Source organism: Halichoerus grypus, chromosome 1 (assembly GCF_964656455.1).
Source record: "Halichoerus grypus chromosome 1, mHalGry1.hap1.1, whole genome shotgun sequence".
In the NCBI taxonomy this organism is placed as follows: Eukaryota; Metazoa; Chordata; class Mammalia; order Carnivora; family Phocidae; genus Halichoerus; species Halichoerus grypus.
In genome coordinates, this window is record NC_135712.1 from 58,105,915 (window position 1) to 58,127,648 (window position 21,734).

General features: G+C 37.7%; 1 protein-coding gene across 1 annotated transcript; it reads right to left on the reverse strand.

Annotated features, from left to right (window-relative positions):
- Window positions 1–407: 407 nt before the first annotated feature.
- LOC118545112 (cell surface glycoprotein CD200 receptor 1-like) lies at window positions 408–18,970 on the reverse strand. Its single transcript, XM_036107194.2, has 8 exons — window positions 18,880–18,970; window positions 14,881–14,943; window positions 9,866–9,925; window positions 6,790–7,107; window positions 6,428–6,673; window positions 2,735–2,846; window positions 2,150–2,195; window positions 408–1,472 (listed from the first exon to the last, which is right to left on the reverse strand). The coding sequence occupies exons 1-8, from the start codon at window positions 18,968–18,970 to the stop codon at window positions 1,404–1,406; spliced, it is 1,005 nt and encodes a 334-aa protein (XP_035963087.2). The 3' UTR covers window positions 408–1,403.
- Window positions 18,971–21,734: the final 2,764 nt, after the last annotated feature.

Below are 21,734 nucleotides of genomic sequence, written 5' to 3' on the forward strand. Positions count from 1 at the left end.
TATTTTTTCATAAATTTTTATAAATAAAATATTTTTTCATAAGATTAAAAACAATTAATATACACATTCTTAATACTATATTCCACAGAAAAATTGAGGGCAAGGGTTATGTCATCCCTCGGCCATTCTCTTAGGAGAGAGACCATATTTTATGGATACCCAAGTTCTTCCCGATAATGCATATTTAGCTGCTTATATACTCAATGAACATCTGTTATTTGCTAAATACCTCACAATAAAATGTACATCATAAAAATACACAATTTCAGTTTATCATATATGAAAAACTATTAGGCATTAGCTATCAATCTCTATTGAGATATGAGTTCAGAAAGTAATTCCTCACATGTGTTCCCTCTCTCTTATTCCTGCTTTCTCATCAACATGACAGGAAAACATAAATCCAGTTTTGTCAAATAGTGTAATTTTTATTATAATCTTACATCACATTAGTTAACTGGTTGATTAAAAACAAGAAGTGGGAATCTTGCAGATATTAAAATAACAGTATATGGAAAGGCACATTCAAACATGGTTGAAGGGAATGTCAATTGATACAATTTGACATATCAATCAATAAAAAAATGCACAAACCCTTTTGACCTGAAATTCCACTCAGGGAAATTATTCTATAAATATACTTAAACAAATATAAAGAGATCTATCCACAGGAAACATTCTATGTGGTATTGTTTATAATACCAAAACAAACAAATAAAACTTAAAACAATCTAAATGTCTACCACTAGGACTGTAGTTAATTAAATTATGACATAACTATACAATGGAATTTTATAACCATTAAAAAGAATGAGGTAGCTCTGCTTGTATTGATATAAAAGATCTTCAAGACCTATCATATTATTAGCTTTCTATAAGTGCAGAAGAGCATCATGATATGTTCCCATTTGTGTCTTGACAAGGATATGTGTATATATATGTAAATAGACTTATGAATGCACACCCATACCTTGGTGTACAGATATATATACATAAAATTTTCTGGAAGAATACATAAAATATGTTGATTCTTCCTTCTGCAGAGTTCTTTCTTGAAGAAATTCAGTTTTCATTATCTACTATACTAAACAATTTGAATATTTTATCATAGCATTTGCTTTCTTTGTAATAATATCAGTTCTTCAGAGAACTAGCTAATAGCAGCTAACATTCTAAAATTTTAATATATAAGGATATGTATGAAAACCTTTTAAAAAATCTCTATCTTCTCAGAATCCTTGAAAAGCTAATTCCAAAATAGGTTTTCCATACTAGAACTCTAAGAAAATCAAAATAGCAGCCCTGCTGTATCTTTATTCATTTGTTCTGCTGCTAGATTCCAATAACTTATGAAGTATGGAGACACAGCCCATCAACTTCACTTTGTAAAACCTGAAACCTCTTCACTTGCTCACAGTATCATAGAGTGGATTGTTCTTCTCTGTGTAGCTGGCATAAGGCTGCATTTCCTCCTAAGAAAGAACTCAAAGTCAAAATCAATTCAAAAAAGCCGGAAGTCATCAACCACTTATGTTTTTCTCACAGGTGCCCCCAGATTTAGTATCTACAAGAGTGCTTATATTTGTGTCTCTGGGCTTACATGGCCGTAAGAGAAAGACTGTTTTCTATTATTTTGTCAAAAAATTTATTGATTATTTAAGTTTCAGTGTGAGATGATAATGTTGCGTGACAGTAGGAATGGAGAAGAATGAAGTAACATGAGAGGTATTTCAAAGGACAGGGTCAAAGACTTGGTAAGGTACTGGTTATGAGATTATGGAGCAGAAGAGGATTTAAAAGCAAGTAAGAGGGAAATGATGATGATATGGAGAAAGGGAAGTCAAGAACTGGAGATGGTTTCATGGGGGAGGAAAGACCAATTCAGTTTCTCCAAACATTATAGTCCAAATTTGGCAAACATGTGTTTTGTAAGATACAGTTCTTGAAATGAAAATATTGCTTGGAATGTGTATAAATAGTATAAGGTAGATAATTAACAAAACACGTACACCTGAGTACTAGCATTATGAAATTAGAATTTTTGCTTTTTAATTAAAATACTAATATTGAGGCAAATTACAAATTGCATAGCTATATTTTCACTTTGAGGCTTGAAAGTTTGCAAATATTCTTTTTAATGTTATCTTACCTCCTCAACAACTGAAGTAGCTTCCATTTTTTTTAATTTGCATTTTCTGCAAAAATAAAAATAAGCTGGAGTGAATGTAGAAAACATCATTATTTAATGAAAAATGGGAAAACAAAACAGTATATTATTGACAAGTGTGGTTCATTTTTGATAGAAGCCATAATAAAGCAGAAAGGAATTACCAGAAATAAGAATGTTACTTGTAGTTAATACACCTAAATGACATAATTCTGGATATGGGGAGAGGAGTGAAATTATGCAACAGAAGCATGATATATGGAATAAATGTGACACATCCTTATTGGTACATAAAATGAATTATTGTAATTCTTTTCTCAAATACAGATTAGCATACAATGTCTCTACCAGGATCTTGCCCTAAATGGCCTATTTCACTATGCTTGCATGGCTAAGTAACCAAGCAAAAATCCCTCTTGTCATTTAAAGTAGTCCAAATCTAACACCTTTAGGACACACTTCTTGATTATGGGAGAGTTGATGTTAACATATTAATTTTAGCCCATCAATTCCATATATCTGACCCCTTCTAGCCCAATTAAACTAAGAAAAAACATCACTCAATACCTGCAGCAATCGATTTTCAAAATGGATCCCACAATGAATCCCACAATGACCAAGGTAATCAAAATAGAGGAGGTGATAGATAAAACAGTTAATCTCAGTGGTGATTGGTCACCTGTAAATATAGACACAAAAATATATGATTTAACTCTGGTGCATCCAGATAATGGAATACTATTTAGCACTAAAAAGAAATGAGCTTCATGAAAAGACATGGAGGAAATTTAAATGCATATTACTCAGTGAAAGAAGCCAATCTGACACTGCTACATTCTGTATGATTCCAATTATATAGACATTCTGGAAAAAGCAAAACTATGGAGACAGTGTGAAGATCAGGGGTTGCTAGAGGTTAGGGTAGAGGGAAGAATGAGTAACTGGAGCATAGAGGACCTTTAGATAGTGAAACTACTCCATGGGAAGCTACAATGGTGGATATATGCTACTTCTACATTTGCTAAAACTCATAGAATGTACACCTAGAGTGAACCATAATGTAAACTACAAACTTTGGGTGATAATGTTGTGTTAATATAGGTTCATCAGTTCTCACAAATATACCAGTATGGCATGGGTGTTGTAGAGAGAGGGGGAGACCGTGCATGTGTTGGGGCAGGGGTAATATGGGAACTCTCTGCACTTACCACTCAATTTTGCTGTGAACCTAAAGCTATTCTAAAAACTGAAGTCTATTAAATATATATATAACTGTAAAGTAAAATATATGTTCAAGGATGTCTCAGAGTTCATGAAGTTCACTTCTGTGATTTTATTTTAAACAGTTTTGACTCATTAATAGTTCAAATCATTGTTATAATAAAATTGCTTTATTAATTCTGATTCTAGGGTGTTTAGCAAGACATCATCCTAAGTCAAGGTTTTGGGGCTTTAAGGATTCATGAATGGTGAATTCCTATAGGAGAGATGTGCAGACTAAATTTCTCAGTTACAGTAATAGCAGGGTGTTTCTCATCTCCAATATTCAGAAGTAAATGGGGAATTGGAAAAACAACCTAATCCTGAAGTCACCGTTCTTCCAGGTCCTTGAAACTGACATGAATGCATGGCAGCAACTTTCAATTATTTATTAACTCTGGCAGCAATATAAAGCTCAGTCTGACAAGAGAAGTCAACAAAGGAATTGCCAGCTCTGGGAATCAGTGGTTCTAAGACCTTGTTCCTGCTGTACCCTGAATGGGGCTGAGGGCAACAGATGGAGGTAAGTGGAAGCTAAGCAGGCTGGCGTCCTCTCCCTCCACATTCCTTCAACAGTTTGCTTTTAAACATTGCATTTCTGTGTCTTTTATTTGAAAAAGAAAACATTGTTTTACAGTTAAAATCAACAACATTGTCTTGAAATCCCCTCTTTCAAACTAATGCACTTTCTTTCATTGGAAGTATAGCCACAGAGGCTGAGGATCTGCCCTGCAAAGAGACAGGAAGGAGACCCCAGCACTGGCTGAGAGTGAATGAGACAGTCCCTCAAGTCTGAGCATCCATAAACATGACATCATATTGTAATAGCAGGTGGTCAGATTGCATACATAAGCAGAGCACAGTTACTCTCCTCAGTATATAATACTAAAATCTTTTTTTTTTAATCAGCTTAACAGTGGATATTGGAAAATGGTGGTTTAAAGACATGGATTTTTCTCCTCTCTCTTCTTAAACTTTACTAAATTATCAGTAGGAAAATTTTCTAAATATAGACTTTCTAAATATAGACAACGAACATGGATGAAGATAAGCAGATGAAAAATTTCAACTTGTTCTTAGGTGAAAAATGTACAGAAGAAGGCAAATAATTTACAGTAGAATAAGTAAGAATCTTAGTGTCCATAGCACACCAAGAAGACTCTAGAATAGGAAAGGCCAAATATATAAAAAGGGGCAAGTGGGGGGTGAAGTGTAAGTTAAAAGTTGGAAGCCTTTTTGAAGGCCCGTATTAAGAAGAGGTAGGCTGCCAAGTCCACTCCCACCCTGTGCAGCCAGGTCACTTCACCTTCCTCAAACAGCAGGAAACAGGAAGTTTGCCCAGAAAAGGTGAACGGGAAAGATTCCAGAGTCAAGGATCCAGACATAATGGAGGGTGGAGAGGAAGTACCAGACTGAAGAGGGGTATTAAAGAAAAGTCTGAGTTCTGAACAGTCTCTCTCTCTCTCTCTCTCTCTCTCTCTCTCTCACACACACACACACACACACACACACACACACACACACACACTCCTCTTCTTCTCTGCTCCCATAACACTAATAGTCAAGGTTATCCCTCTAAGACAATAGACTGGAGAGTTATTTTCTGCAGAACCTGAAAAGCCTCAGAGAAAAGAATTTCAGATAACTAAAGAATCCGTATCTAAAAAATTGTTTTTTCATTTACCTCCTTTCAGACTATTGAAGCTAACTAGTTGACAGGACCACCCACAGATAACATAGCTTCCAATCAGTTCATTTTTGAAAGCTCACTTTGAAATGAATGGATAACCAAGGATTACCAGAGAGTAAAGGAAAGCTTCGTGCATGAAACAAAGAGATTAAAACTAGTAAATGTCTGGAAGGCAGAAGGAACTCAGATTAAACAGACATGGAATCAAGCAGAGCACTGTGGGAAAGAATGACCAGGACAATCGTTGTGCAGCAGGTCTAGTGACTACCCAGGCCAGATTAGAACAGAGTATGTAAAACTCAAGAAGGGATGTCTTCAAGAAAAAAAAAAAAAATAGAACTGATGGATTACCCAATAAATTTGACCATGTGGAAAGTAGGATTAATAGGGGTTTTCTAATTTTGTCACTGAGCTTAATGATAATTAACAATAAGTACATATTTTTTTTTAGATTTTATTTATTTATTTGAGAGAGAGAGTGAGAGAGAGCACGAGAGGGGAGAGGGTCAGAGGGAGAAGCAGACTCCCCGCTGAGCAGGGAGCCCGATGAGGGACTCGATCCCGGGACTCTGGGATCATGACCTGATCCGAAGGCAGTCGCTTAACCAACTGAGCCACCAAGACACCCCATAAGTACATATATTTTTAAGGAAACTAAGAGTAAAGTTTAAATCAATCATAGAGACTACTATAATATATCTAAGAAATTATAGGAAGAACCTGGAGAAGAAAATCCCACCAAACTAAAAATCTGTGAAGAAAATGTATGAGTGACTTGATCCTTCTTCTAAATGCACAAAGATTTCTTTAAAAATACAATTTAGTCTTCTCCTAAAACCAGAAGTATTAATTTAAAAGTACACTACTCAAGCCAACTTACTACTTGTATAGAGTGGACATTAAATTATTAAATTATTTTTCATTTTACTTTATTTTTTTTTTTTAAAGATTTTATTTATTTATCTGAGAGAGAGAATGGGAGACAGAGAGCATGAGAGGGGAAGGGTCAGAGGGAGAAGCAGACCCCCCGCTGAGCAGGGAGCCCGATGCGGGACTCGATCCCGGGACTCCAGAATCATGACCTGAGCCGAAGGCAGTTGCTTAACCAACTGAGCCACCCAGGCGCCCCCCTCATTTTACTTTATTAAATAATAAACTTCGCTCTAAAATATGGCTTTAAGGAGGAGAAGGACATAAAAAAGAGGGTGGGGAGATTATGCTTGAGAGAAATTCTCTGCACACTCCTGTTTCATTCGCCTGTAACTTCTCTGAAAGAATGAACATATCAAGCAAAAACTGGAATTACTAACCTGGATTCAGCTCTAAGGACAGAGTCTTGTTGCCGGTCACGTGGGAGACAGAGCAGGACACGTTAGACACCTGGCGGTCCTCCCAGTGGCATGTACTCAGGACGGTCACTGTGCCATTGCCCAACTGTTGTTCCGCAGTGTGACAGTCTCCCCCTGGGGTCCAGGAGATCTGTGCAGCTGGCTTCCCTGCAGCCCTGCACACCAGGGTTCCATTGCTGCCTCGAAACAGGGTCACCTCGGGGGGCACTGCAGAGATGCAGGGGAAAGGCTTCAGGCTTAACACATGGGGATGGGATAGAGAGAGATTTGGTTCAGTCCCAGATCTGCTTCTCTGACGTACCACAGTATGTCATGCTCCTTACCTAACACTTGGAGGTGATATCCATGACCGAAATTCCCATCAGGTGCGGCCACTTCACACCTGTAATATCCATCATGAGTGGTGGCCACGGGATCAATCTGAAGGGCAGGATTCTGATCGGGTCTGGACTCCCAGGATATTCTCTCGTCGGTACAGTTTTTTTCACTGGTCTCATTGTTATCTCTCCTGTAGGCTCTAATGCAGGAAGGCTTGTCTCTGAGGTTTATTTCCCACCTTATTATCAGCACATTGGTTAAGCCGACAGGAAGGCAAGTGAGCACAGCCTTTGTAGCCACAGGTACAGACAGAGAAGTGTTAGCTGGACACACACACAAGGAGAAAGAAAAGAAAAGCTTGATAAAAAACTTCAGGTATTAAATTTTCCACAACATATTACATAAAGTAGTACTAGAACACGACTTTGCTGGTGATCCTATCCCAAAATATTAGGCTTACATAAAAAATTAAACATGAACCAAATGTATATAACACATTAAACCTAATCCAAAGATGAAACCATTTGTCTCCTATATTGTGTTATTAGATAAACTATATTTATTATATGTATGAGAAATATTTTAAGGGTCTAAAATTGCTGCAGAAGTTTTGTAAAAAAACAAACAAGAAAACACAATATAAATTAAAGGACAAAGTCATCTAAATCTAATCCTTTTGTCATAGTAACTATTAGATTTATCTTATAACTGATGCTCCTTGGGACAGAAAGTGGAAAAATTGATGATGTGGTTTTCTCCTCCTAAGTTTTGATCAGAGAGACTAAATCAGTAATATCAGAATGAAATGTCTATCCTGAAGGGTGCCACTTTGGACAAACATAAATAAAAAGCATAAGATGGCATTCAGGTTGAACAAACTGGACTTTTTAAAGCTACTTTTTATTTGGAGAATCACAAAGTCAGTAAAACCAACAGATCTTCCTTCCTTCCTACTGAGTCACACATATACTGCCAAACAGTCCCACTATGAACTTTGCTCACAGATGTTGTTTCTATACATTCTACCTAATTATGGGGATTAAATGAAGAAGTTCACTGCTTTTGCCCATCGTTAGTGTAAAAATTAAGCCTGCAACCTATGATTTTTCTCCAATATAGAAGCCTCAGCTCTCCCATAAACACACATAATGCATCCATGACTGGGAGGGCTTTGCTGAGAAAGGATTAGGGGCATCAGGTACCACATACTATAACCCAGGTGAGCGGCAGGAAGCTCATCACTTTAACGTGAGCAGAACAAGCTGTGGGGGGCTAAGTTGTTATGTGGGTGAACCTCGTTGTGCTAAACTCTGTATGTGAGCTCTCTCCTCTCCTCTTCTGGTGTCACTTGCCTCTTCTGTGATGGACTCAAGACTTGCATTTCACAGCCAAATCAAGATCCCACAACTGCAGGAAGCAAGTGGGGGTGGATTTTAGAGCAGATCTGAGAGGCAGTTAAATCCATGCTCCTTCCACCACTGCAGGTGGCTTCCCACCCTAGGCAACCTGGCCAAGGCTCAGAGGCCAGCAGCAACATAGCTGCTTGGAGAACAGCTAGGGCTGGGTGTGGGTGAGCACACATGTGCCCAAGGGCAGGATGCTGAAGATGAACGCAGAAAGAGAAGAGGCTGGTGAGGACCATGTCTATGAGTGCTCTCTGTTTGCACTTCAGCTTGTGAACAGTCTAAGGCTTTAATATTTTGCCTGATACTTATTCTCAAGATCTGACTCTATTATTTTAAAGGAACCTACGAGCTGATCAATTACACGTATGCATTTTAACAAGGGCACAGTCTCCAGTGAAGTAGCTCCATCAGTGAGGATCCCAAGCACCATGGGTAGTCTCTGTTCTTTCACCTTGCTCTGCTCTATGACCCTCCAGCAATCCCCCTTCACCTGCAATGAGACTTCTTATGTGATTGCTGTTATTCGCCCTTTCCAATCCTCTTCTTTCTCTTTTCATACCTGTTGTGATAATTTGCCAATGGCCAGTCACTCCCCCACACTCAGTGGGTTGGCACCTGTCCAACAAATATAATCTCCACACACCCTGTGATCAGCTATGGTGATTTCACCTCCAGCTTCACAGAGGGACAGTGGGTAGATTCTCATATTTGCTCCAGAACCAGCACTGATGTCCCAGCGTTGCGGCATCCTGTGTCTATGACTCCCCCCCAGTCTCCTGCAGCCTTCTGCACATAGACAAATCCCTTTTCCTTTCTGTTCTCACTGCCTTACCCTAGTTTAAGACCCCATCACCACACACCTGGGTTACTACAGAAGCCTCCTACCATCTGTCTCTGTGTCAAAACTCTCCTCCCCTCAGCTCATACCTTACCTTGCAGCCAGGTACATGATTCTGTAACCCAGGGGTGACCCTCTCCACTCTGACACCCCTCAGAGATCTCTCACTGCCTGAAGACAACACTTACATGTCTTTGTACTGGCTTTGAAAGCCCTCTTTTTCACATTGACTCACCTTGGCAACCTTATCATCCCTGTGTTGCCCCAACACTTCAGAAAGGAAACAGCAAGCACAAGTGCCTATCTAGGTCTTCCCTCAATGGCTCTTGGAGTCTGGGATGCCTACACAGCACCCTCTGTCTATGAAAACGCTCTTCTTCCTTCAAGAGCTAATTCACATGCTGCATCCTCCTGAAGCCTTCTCAGAGCCTTGGTGCTCTCTCTCCCTCCTCTACATCCCCGGCACACCTGATGTGAGGGCTTATCTCCTCTCTTTTATAGGGCATCTGTGCTTATTTCTGGGCTCCCCCACAAAACTGAACCCCCTTAGGGCGCTTTGGCAGTCTAACTCACCTTACTCATCTCTGTGCTCCCCACAAAGCCTGGCACAGTGCCTGATAGAGAGAGCTCCATAATCTTCCCATGGAATTGAACTGCTTTGGGGGAGGAGGACCGGGGTCATTCAGGGTCCCCCACACCACAGCATTCAGATCACCATACTCTTCAACTGGGCTCAAGGCTGGCCCCCTGACCAGACCATCAACTATGTTTCTAAGGAAGTTCCACACTTCCTCCCTTTAGTTCTGGCTTCTAGAAAAAAATTAAAAACCATATTACCTTCCACAGGAGGTGTGAGCATGCTCTGCTTTCCTTCCACAGATGACCTATTTGTTGTAGCTAGAAAATATTCAAAGAAAGTAAATGAAATCAATTTTAGGTGCCTAAATGGAGTGCAAGCCACTATGTATCCACAAATCTTACAGACACCATGATAGAAAATCAGTTAACTGTAACTAAATTCCACAAAAAGCTTTGCAAAACAGAAATTAGAAGTTATTCCATCAAGTGGAAAAACATGTTAACACTTGAAAATTATGTTAGAAACCCTTAATCAATGATTCCATTTATGGGACACCATACTGTATACTTGACAACAGTTTTGTACAAGGTAGCCTGACTTCATCACTTTCTTAGTCACAGTGGATTGGTCCATCATTGGGTACCTCACATGAGCTGGGCTGAGTATAGTGCTTTCTCCACATGACACCCCCAGATTAAAGTTGCTTGATCCAGTTGTGAGCACCTCACCCAGATGCCAATCAGATTACTTTCTCAAGAATTTTGGAACCAGTTTGAGAAGAAGGGTTCATCCCTCTTTTTCAGATTACTTTCTCAAGAATTTTGGATGCCAGGGGTGCCTGGGTGGCTCAGATGGTTAAGCGTCTGCCTTCGGCTCAGGTCATGATCCCAGGGTCCTGGGATCGAGCCCCGCATCAGGCTCCTGGCTCAGTGGGGAGCCTGCTTCTCCCTCTCCCTCTGCCTCTCTCCCTGCTCATGCTCTCTCTCTCTGTGTATCTCTGTGTCTCAAATGAATAAATAAAATCTTTAAAAAAAAAAAAAAAAGAATTTTGGATGCCAATCAGATTACTTGCCTAAGTAAGATTGCCAATCAGATTACTTTCTCAAGAATTTTGGAACCAGTTTGAGAAGAAGGGTTCATCCCTCTTTTTCCCTCATTTTTCCTACTGCGATGGCTAATTTTATGTGTCACCTTGGTTAGGCCATGGCTCCTCACTATTTAGTTAAACAGTATCCTAGATGTGTCTGTGAAAGTATTTTTTAGATGAGATTTACACTTAAATCAGTAGACTTTGAGTAAAACAAACCCTCCAAAATGTGGGTGGGCCTCATCCAATCAGTTGAAGACCTTAGCAGAAAAAAACTGACCTTGAAAAAGGAATTCTGCCAGCACACTGCCTGCAAATTCAAACTACAACTGTTCCTTGGGTCTTCAGGCTGCTGGCCCACTCTGCAGATTTTGGATTCACCAAGCCTCCACAATCATGTGAGCCAATTCTTTAAAATAAATATTTCTCTAGATACATTGATAGATAGATAGGTAGATAGAGAGATGATAGATGATGATAGATAGATGATAGATGATAGATAGATAGATGATAAATGATAGATAAATAGATAGATGATAGATAGATAGATAGATAGATAGATAGATAGATGATAGATAGATAGATAGATAGATGATAGATAGATTAGTTAGATCTCTCATTGTTCTGTTTCTCCTAGGAACCCTGACTAATACATCTACCTTCTGAAGAATGAAGCAGAAACAGAGAGAGAAGTGACATTCTTCACCTAGCTCAAGTTTCTGTGTATAGTTCCTGAGATCAACATGTATTCCTTTCCTTGCGTTCTGTAGAGTTACTGACAATCAAATAGTTCTAATCTACTTCAAACTTGGTTTCTGAGAATTCCCATTTAAGTATTGTTTTTTTAAAAAAAACAACAATGAAATATAATACTTCTATGATTTAAGAGCCTAATAAAGTTCTTCCTCTGGGTTTATAAGACCACCATTTAATAAGCATTTTATGAGTCCTCTGTTTATAAAAATGTACTTCTTGCTTCCCATTCTAATTAATGTACCCAATTCTACCACATTAAAAAATAAACAAAGAAATTCACTAAAGGTCTAAGAAGTAAGCATAGTTAGGCCTCTAAAATAATTAGGCTTTTTTAGGCAACTAAGTTGTATTGGCTTGGTCTGGAAAGAAGGCAAAGAATGAAGTTGTGGGGCACCTGGGGGACTCAGTCGGTTAAGCGTCTGCCTTCAGCTCAGGTCATGATCCTGGAGTTCCGGAATCCAGTCCTGCATTGGGCTCCCTGCTCAGCGGAGAGCCTGCTCCTCCCTCTGCCCCTCACCCTGCTCATGCGCTCTCTGTCTCTCAAATAAATGAATAAAATCTTTTTTGAAAAATGAAGTTGTAATGATTAAATTTAGCTCATATTGGGCTCAAGAATCTATTCCAGAAACAGATAAGTCAGAGCTGACCTCAGAGGGCTTACTGAAATTGAGCTATAACTTAGATATTCTAGATTTTAAAAGCTCTTTTATAACATGGTATAACTTAGCCTTTCCAGACCTCTCCCATCCTATCACACCCGGCTTCTTAGAGGTCTAAGGTCTGACAGTTTCTTCCTTTGTCAAATTCACCAACAACCAAGACTAAGGGCTTATAATGAGAGAAAATTTAGCATGTGGGTAGTTTTGATGATGGTATTGTAGTTTCCATTTGGAAGTGTCAAAAGGAAATTTCTAAGTTGTATTAGGAATAAGGGATAGAAGTAAGGTGGGCTGGAGGTACTGGAAGAGAAAAATCAAAAACTGCAAACTTTTTCCATAAAGGGCCAAAGAGTAAACATTTGAGGTTTTGCAGTCCATATGGTCTCCATTGAAAGTATTCAATCCTACGATGGCAGCAAGAAAGCAGCCATATATAATACATAAGTCAATGGGCATGGCTTTTTTCCAATAAAATTTTAATTACAAAAATGAGCTGGCTGGATTTTGCCCATGAGCGATAGTTTACTGACTCTTGATTTAAAGTATAGTGTTTGAAAACTTCATTCAAATCAGTTATGAAGACATCACTTAATGCCAGACCAGGTTCTTCTAATAGAATCCTATACTATCCAGACACGGCTTTAGTTATATCTGATAAGAACGAAGTTGTAGATATTCCCAGACAAGATGCCTGCAACCTCTCATGTCAGAGATAAATCCCACAAGTCGGAATGTACTCTTAAGTGTGCAAAAGGATTATTTTCAGAAGAGAAAAAAATGCTTATTTTCACAAATATTCCTCTAATTACTTTTATGATACTGGAAATACTTTTTAAACTTTGTTAATTGTTGATATATGAGTCCTTTCGTTTTATTATCTCCACTGCAGCTAGTTGCCATGGAATGCTGATTTCATATCAAGTATCTTCATTGAAAATAGAAAGCGTTCTTGTCCAGTCTTGCTTGAAGCTTCATGTACACCAAAGTAGTAAAACAAATGTGTCAACCTTCTGACCAATGGTGCTGTGATTTCTTTATTTATCTGAAACCAAATTTTCTTTAAAGTTCAGAAGATTATACTGTTACATTGTTAACATCAGAGGTCTAATTTAACACTTTCACAATGTACATATATATAGACAGAAACAAACGTGAATTGTGTTTTTTAAAATATATTTATAGCAGAAAAGTAACTTAATGACTCATTAGATTAGTCACCTAGGGCTACCTTACTATAAGACGACCAACGTGGTCACATAAAACAACAGAAATGTATTCGCTTCTATTTCTGGAAGCCAGGAGTCTGAAACTAAGATGGCAGCAGGGCTGTGTTCCTTCCAACAGCTCTAGGAAGAATCCTCCGTGCTTCTTCCAGCTTTTGGTGGCACCTAGCAATCCTTGGTATTCTTTGGCTTGTAGATGTGTCATTTCAATCTCTGCGTCTATCTTCATATCGCCTCTCCCTGTGTCCTCTCCTTTTCTCTTCACTTCTAAGGACTCTTGTCATTGGATTTAGGGCCCACTCTCATCCAGGATGATCTCATCTCAAGCACTTTAACTTAATTACATCTTTAAAGACCCTTTTTCTAAATGCAGCCACATTCACAAGTTTCAGCTGTATATTTCTTTGGGGGGGAACACCATTCAACCCACCATTCTTGGGGGGCACCATTGTTGCATTGTTTCCAACCTTTAGATTTATAGTTTATATAATTATTTTACTTATTTTATTCTGTAGTTGACCAGGAATCTAATTTTTCTAGATGGCGAATAATTGAGTGAAATTAGAAAGCACATTTATAAGTCCAGGAATGCATTTTGAAGTCACCGGAATTATTTTTCAATGAAGTGAGGTATATAACAAAAATAAAAATTTAAAATATAAAGAAAAAGTTAACTATAATGGCAACTTTGGGCGACAGTACGGCTGAGTGGGGAACACAGACAATAAATTACTAATATCAGCTAAGACCTATTTTTTTATTTTTTTTTTTTTATTTTTTTATTTTTATTTTTTTTTTTTTTAAGATTTTATTTATTTGCGAGAGAGAGAATGAGAGACAGAGAGCATGAGAGGGAGGAGGGTCAGAGGGAGAAGCAGACTCCCTGCCGAGCAGGGAGCCCGATGTGGGACTCGATCCCGGGACTCCAGGATCATGACCTGAGCCGAAGGCAGTCGCTTAACCAACTGAGCCACCCAGGCGCCCCAAGACCTATTTTTTTAAACCCATTTCAAATATTGAATGAAAAATGTAACTTACATTTCAAAAATTGTATGAAAAAATTTTTTTGTTTATTTTATTATGTTATGTTAGTCACCATACAGTACTTCATTAGTGTTTTGTTTTGTTTTGTTCTGTTTTAATTTTAATTTATTATGTTATGTTATCATACATTACATCATTAGTTCTTCTTTTATTGTGTTATGTTAATCACCATATATTACATCATTAGTTTTTGATGTAGTGTTCCATGATTCATTGTTTGCATATAACACCCAGTGAAAAATTTTTGACATGCCATTGGTTTGCTTAGTGATCACCATTCTTGAAAAAGATACTAGATAAGCACAGAAATAATTTTAGAGTGAAATATTTATGAACTCTTCATAAAACAAACAATATTACATTTAGACACTTTTAAACAAGAGTCTATAACTACATATAAGGCAATTCAAGTTCTTAACATAAAAACTGTACCAGCATCAAGTACGCTTCTAGTAGAATTATCATTAAAGGATGACCATTACCCAAACTGTAATTGGCCTTACCCATCTGCAGCTGCGTTAAGTTTCTTGGTGTCCCAGAACTTCGCACTCCTGCACGCACATACCCTGAAAAGACATATGCGGTGATCAGAAGAATACACATTAGTATTTTTCTGACTCCTAGGTAAAGTCACACTTTTTTCACATTCTTCAGGCCATTTTTGGATTGCGGTTGCCAATAAAAACATAAGTTATGACAGGCAATAAGTCTCAGGACAATCTGCCCCAGGATGAACTTTTGACTTGAACTTCCTACCTATTTGGCATACCCCTGCTTTAGATCCAGAGTGTCTGTCACCACCCTCCTGTCTTTATATTCTAGTCACAGTATTTCTTATTCCTGGCTTATGTGCATTTACTTCAGCTCCAATTGTGAAAGAAATGGTTTTACCATCCATTACAGGCTTTTCGGGCACCAGTGAGTAGGTCAAGAAACGCTAAGTGAAATAAGTCAAGCAGAGAAAGTCAATTATCATATGATTTCACTTATTTGTGGGAAATAAGGAATAGCATGGAGGACATTAGGAGAAGGAAGGGAAAAATGAAGGGGGAAAATTGGAGGGGGAGATGAACTATGAGAGACTATGGACTCTGAGAAACAAACTGAGGGTTCTAGAGGGGAGGGGATTCGGGGGCTGGGTTAGCCCGGTGATGTGTATTAAGGAGGGCACGTACTGCACGGAGCACTGGGTGTTATATGAAAACAATGAATCATGGAACACTACATCAAAAGCTAGTAATGTACTGTATGGGGACTAAGATAACATAAAAAAATTAAATTTAATTTAAAAAAAAGAAAGTTTAATAGTGATATGTTCATTGAGTGTTGGTATGGAACAAAAAAGAATTTTCCTAAGTGTTGTTGAAATCATATCATATAGACAATGGTCTATTAAGTTCAAATTTTGTAAGGCAAACTCTAAGTAGGAATTGCTAATAAACATTTTTTTTTTTTTTTGAGCAGCAACTCCTGGCAAAGTACTCACCAAGCATAGAAACATCGTAATAAACAATGCCCTCTTCTCTCCAAGAGCTTAAGGTCCAGGCAAGGAAGCGGCTATTTATACAATTAGAAGGTAAAGTTTTCAGAGTGATGATAGAAACAAACATAATGTCCAGAAGTTAAAAAGAAAAAATGTTTAATTCTAAGACAGCAAGGGTAAAAGATTAGGGAAGATTCTCTACAACAGGTGATATTTGGGCTGGATCTCAGTAGATGAGTTCTGCAGGGAGACAGAAGGAAATCTTTTTGCACACAGAAAGAAAGCCATTTAGAAGATAGAAAGCTACTTGGGACTTTCAAAGAATTACGAATAGTTCAGTGTTGCCATTAAGTGCGAAACAACAGATGTGTGATTAGAATTGAGGCTGGATATTGGCAGGTTCTCACTGTGGAGGGCACAAAACTCCTAGAAAGTGTTCACAAGGAAATGATACACTTCTGGTGCATCTAGAGTGGGTGTACCTGACTGGCAAAGAGAAACATTTTAGGGTAAGATTTAGTGCACAGTATTTTTCTAGAGAAATTTTGAACCCACTGCTCCTCTGAGCTACCATTTTCTTTAATAAAACATTGTTTTTAAAATAACAATTTTTGAGCATTTGCACAAGGAACAAATTTTGGGTAACTAGCATATGTTATTTATTTCAGCCTCCCCATAGTGACAAGTATTTTAACGTCATTTTACAGATAAAGAAATGTAGACTCATGGTGATGAAGCAATTTGTCCAAGGCCACCCTGCTTGTAAGCTGCTCTAATTGCCCAATTATTCTTGTGCAAGTAGGTCCTACTACACTGAATAGAAACCAAGGGTTGGATCCTAAGAAATGCACTAGGATAAATATACTACCCAAATTAATCTAAATTAAGAGAGTCAAAGAAGCAAGTCCAAGCCATGTTTTTGGAGAAACACTGAGAGACAAAGGTCTGAAAGAGTACATCAAATGGCAAGAAAATAGAATCAGGATTATAATGGCATATGGACACAAGCATTATGAGTTCTGGATCTGAATAGGAATAGGAATAGTTAAGCTAAGGAGGAGGGTTGGAGACAATTGCCGAAATTCGTGGGCCAAACTCATCACTCCCTCACTAGATTGTAAGCTCCATGAAGGCAGGGATTTTCATCTATGTTTTCCATTCCACATCCTCAGTGCTTAGAAGAGTGGTTTGCACAGCTCCCTGACATGTAGGTGGCTCACGGTGGGTTAAAAAGATAAAGGTCAACACAGCCTTACAGCAAACTGTACTAAAGATATGGAGAGTTAGTTTACAGAAGCAGTACAAAGGTCTTATAGGAAGATGCTCATACATCATTCATGGTAAAAGAAATGCAAATCAGAACTATGCAGAAATATCGTTTCTCACCTATTAGACTGCCAAAGGCCAAAAATTTGACAATGTACTTTGGAGCTGTGTAGTGATAGGCATGCCGATATAATGCTGATGGGAATGTAGAATGTTACAACTTCAACAGAGGGAAATTTGGCAATATATAGCAAAATTACATATGCATTCCTCTGACCAATTCTCAGAATCTATCCTAAAGATACACAGGCCAACAGTACGAAAAGAATACATGAACAGGACTATTCATCACAACATTGTAATAGCAAGACTTTTAGAAATAACCCAATGGCCACTCATAGGGGATTAGTTTTCTATACTATGGTACTTCCACCAAATGAAATATAATGAAACTCTTAAAAAGAATGCGGGATAGTTCTATAAACTATTATGAAGGGATCTCCAAGATATATTGTTAAGTAGAAAAAGTAGGATATACAAAATTGTATATAGTACACTACTGTTCATCTAAGCTATGATGGGAGGGGTGTGTGTGTGTGTGTGTGTGTGTGTGTGTGTGTGTTCTTTCTTTCCTTGCTTATAATTTCAAAACTAAATGGATGAAATAGGAACCGGTATAGAAATGATATGTCTCCGATTTTATAGATTTGACTTTGGAACTATGTAACCATTTTCCATAATTATAAAGCATAACCAAATTACTTATAAACACTAAAATCACGAAGCAAAGTGAAACAAATGAATCCAACTGCTCGTTGCATAACCACGTATAGAGCAGTTATTCCAACTGACTTTCAAAACACAGCAATTTGACTATATGTCTCTAGTGGAATATAACTTAACGACAAAAATAATTGCAAAAAAAATCTTTACCTATTTTCAATAATTATACTGTCAGTGGTAGTGGACACTACACTGGAAAACTTCTGGCAGTTTTTTTTTTTTAAGTCAAACATGTGCCCACCATACAACCTGACCATCCCAATCCTCGGTATTTACTCAAGAGAAATGAAAACATATGTCCACACAAAGACTTGTGCATGAATGCTCATAGCACCTTCATTCACAACAGCCAAAAGCTGGACACAACCTAAATATCAATTAACAGATACATGGATAAATCGCCCGTATGATGGAATACTACTCAGCAACAAAAGGAACGCACAGCAACCTTGAGGATTCTCAAACTCATTCTGTTGTGTGAAACAAGCAGACACAAAGAGTATACACTATACACTACACAAAAAGACTGCTACTAAGATGAAATGTTAGCTCATCTGTCTGTGGTGCCAAACAGCAGATCAGTGGTTGCCTACAGATAGGGACAAAGGCAAGGATGAACTGCAAATATACCTGGAGGAATATTTGGGGAATAATGGGAATGTTCCGTATCTTGTTTGTGATGATTCACAGGAATATGTCAAAACTCATCAAACTGTACCTTTTAAATGGATGCAGTCAATGGTACATAAATTGCCCCTCAATTGAATTAAATACAGTATCAGAAACATCAGATTTTAACACACGTAACATTAGAACATGCATCCACACAAATAAACACAAAACAAAACACAAATGGAAAAACCCTTGACACTGAAAATAATGTTTAAAAAAATTTTCCCATCTAAGTCAAAAGCATCAGTAGAAGTAAGATTGCTTTGTGATTTTAGTACAAATGAAACCTCTTACTCACTTTGAGCACCAGAAGTTTCCTTTCCCAAATCGTCATCGTCATAAGCCTGAGCAAGCACACACCACCCACACCACAGACATTGTATGGGCATGACTGTGCAAAGCCATGCTCCAAAGGCTTCCTCCAGTGAGGGGGGCGGGGGAAGGCTCTCAGAAAGAGCACATGGTTTTTTGTGAGGTTAAACAGTTTTTATCTATTCTTATATCCTGTGGTCTGCTGTGCTGTCCTGACTAAAAAAGTGAGAGATAGGCATTGTTGATATTTCACCACTCCCAATAAAAACCCCGGGTCAAGTAACTGCTAGTAACCTAATTAGAATGTGGATTATGCCATCCTCCAATAGTTACTAGGGTTGCTAAGATTCATGTATTATTTCCAGTGTGTGGGGATGGGAAACGAAAAAGTTAAGGATTTCTCGCCCTTTCATTCCTTTGCAGGTTCTTTGAGGAGAATGCAAACAAAGCAATAAGGAGGCTAATACAATGAATTTTAAGCTAAAATAATGCTTAACTGGGGGCAAAACTGGAGCCTAAAGTATTTGCTATGCTCTAATAAGATGCCCATATATCTGCAAAAGAGAATCATGTGGTATAGTTCCATTTTTACATTTCTTTTGACATTTCTTTACAGAACTTGGGGCCTCTAAGCTAATAACTAACTAGAAGTCATTCTTATTGCTTATTATGGTCTTTCCATCTTCACTTGTCATCTTTATTGTTATATAACATTGAATGAATTCACCACTTTGAAAAAAAACAGAATACAGAATATATTGAAATACATTTCAATACATTGAGATCTATGGAAATATCCTAATGTTTTTCATAAGGAAAATCAAGTAATAGATTTATTTCATTCTACATTTGATGTTTCAAGCTTTCAAACTTCAAAACTCTACAAGTTATTATAACAAATATAGTGCTAGACAATTTTGGATTAGCAATGGCTGCAAAATACTAGAGATATGAGTTTTATTTCTCACTCTGCTTCTTTTCTGAATCATTTTAGATAATTAAATGAATCCATACGCTCTAGGTTTCCCCTCTGCAAAACATAGACTCTCATTCTTAAATTAATGAATGGGGAATAACTCATGAAAGGTATTCAAAGCACATTACAGACTGAGGTATTAAACCCAGTTATAAAGAAGCAGTACACCTCACTTAAAGATTCAAGGTTTCATTTAAAATAAATGCAACTTTGAGGCTGAGATCTTAATCACACAAAGACCTGGAAACTCAAATTACACTGCTAGAACAACCTTTATTTTAGCTACACTAAGCACATAACTTTTTCTAATCAACAGTATGGTAAAGTCAATTCAATACAGAAACCTTTACTTTCAACCTTTACTTCTGCCTCCAGAAAGCTTTAAATACCAAACTTAACATTTTAGTTAGTGAATGTTCGTATTGCATTTTATAAAACCGCATCTTGCAGATGTAGGTTAGACATAAAGTATTATTTCCCAACAGTTACGAATGAATTCAAGCAAGAAGTTGTGGAATTAAATTGTGTCCTTTTTCACAGATTCTGAAAAGAAATTGTCACCCAAATAGGCTATATTTCTTCCTCTAATGCAGCGGTTTTCACATTGGGATCTAAGAATTATGAAAGTCCATGATAGCCAACCAAAAAAAAAAAAAAAAATCCATGAACTTTGTAACTTTTGGAGGAGGGAGCCTAAATTATAATTTTATTTCTGATATATAATTTAAAAGCAGTATTACCCTGTAGGAATAATTGAAAGCATCACCAATTCTCTCCAAAATGTTGTTATTTATAAATAGCAAATGGGAATGCTTGAAATAAAAGACTCATGCGAATCTTTTCTCTACTAAAGCTGCCTGAAGCTTAATGCATTAATTTTATGATAAATTTTGGAAATAAAGGAAATGTATTCTGCCTTCTAAGATTATTATCAGATTATGATCACTAGTAGTTTTCATACAAATGGCACCTGAGTGACCCCCTATCAGGTATATTAGAACTTTTGGACTGGTGGAGGGCAACTAGAAGCTATATTAATAGTCATTTATTCAATTACAGTAGCTAGGCACTTAATAAATGTCTATTTATCATGGAGTTTCAGTCTACTAGGAACAATAAACATTAACCAAATAAACAAATAATTATGTGAAATTGCAATAGCAATAAATGAATAGTGTGAAAAATGTACCCTGAGCAACTTATCCTAGTCTTGAGGTGGTGGACAGCCCCTAAGGTGGTTCCCAATGTTCTCTCTTCCTGATATTCATTCCTGTAAAATTCCCTCCTCTTGACTGTAGGTTGGACTCACTCATTCACTTAATGAATAGAATATAGCAAAAGTGATGGATGTCAGTGTCAAGAGTTGGTTATAAAAAGACTGTGGTTTCTATCCCAGTATGCTTTTGCTCTCTCTCTCTCCCCCCAGCTTGGGTCACTGCAAGAAAATAAATATTTGTTTGGGGGTAATTTATTATGTAACAATAGGTAATTAATACAAGATCCAATAGACAAGAAACCAATAATAAAAGAGAGAGAGGGAAGGATATTCTAAATAAAAGTACTATTATGTGCAGACAACACGCGTCTGAAGGGACTATAGAAAATGAGGATCTGGAGACCCAGGGCTGGGCACCTGGGTGATGTAGTTGGTTAAGCACTGGACTCTTGGTTGGTTAAGCACTGGACTCTTGGTTTCAGCCAAGAGTCATGATCTCAGGGTCATGATCTCAGGGTCGTGGGATCATCGGGCTCTGCCCTCAGTGAGGAGTCTCCTTAGGTTTCTCTCTCCCTCTCGCTCTGCTCTTCCGACCGCCCCTCCATGCTCTCTCTCAAATAAACAAATAAATATTAACAAAAAGAGAAAA

Excerpts from the sequence above, each read along its gene's own strand:
- LOC118545112 (XM_036107194.2), bottom strand. The coding sequence starts at position 18,970 with ATGCCCATACAATGTCTGTGGTGTGGGTGGTGTGTGCTTGCTCAGGCT. Across the intron at positions 2,847-6,427 it reads GTCCTTAGAGCTGAATCCAG|GTGACCAATCACCACTGAGA; the intron begins GTTAGTAATTCC and ends CTATATTTACAG. Across the intron at positions 2,196-2,734 it reads TTGAAAATCGATTGCTGCAG|AAAATGCAAATTAAAAAAAA; the intron begins GTATTGAGTGAT and ends TTATTTTTGCAG.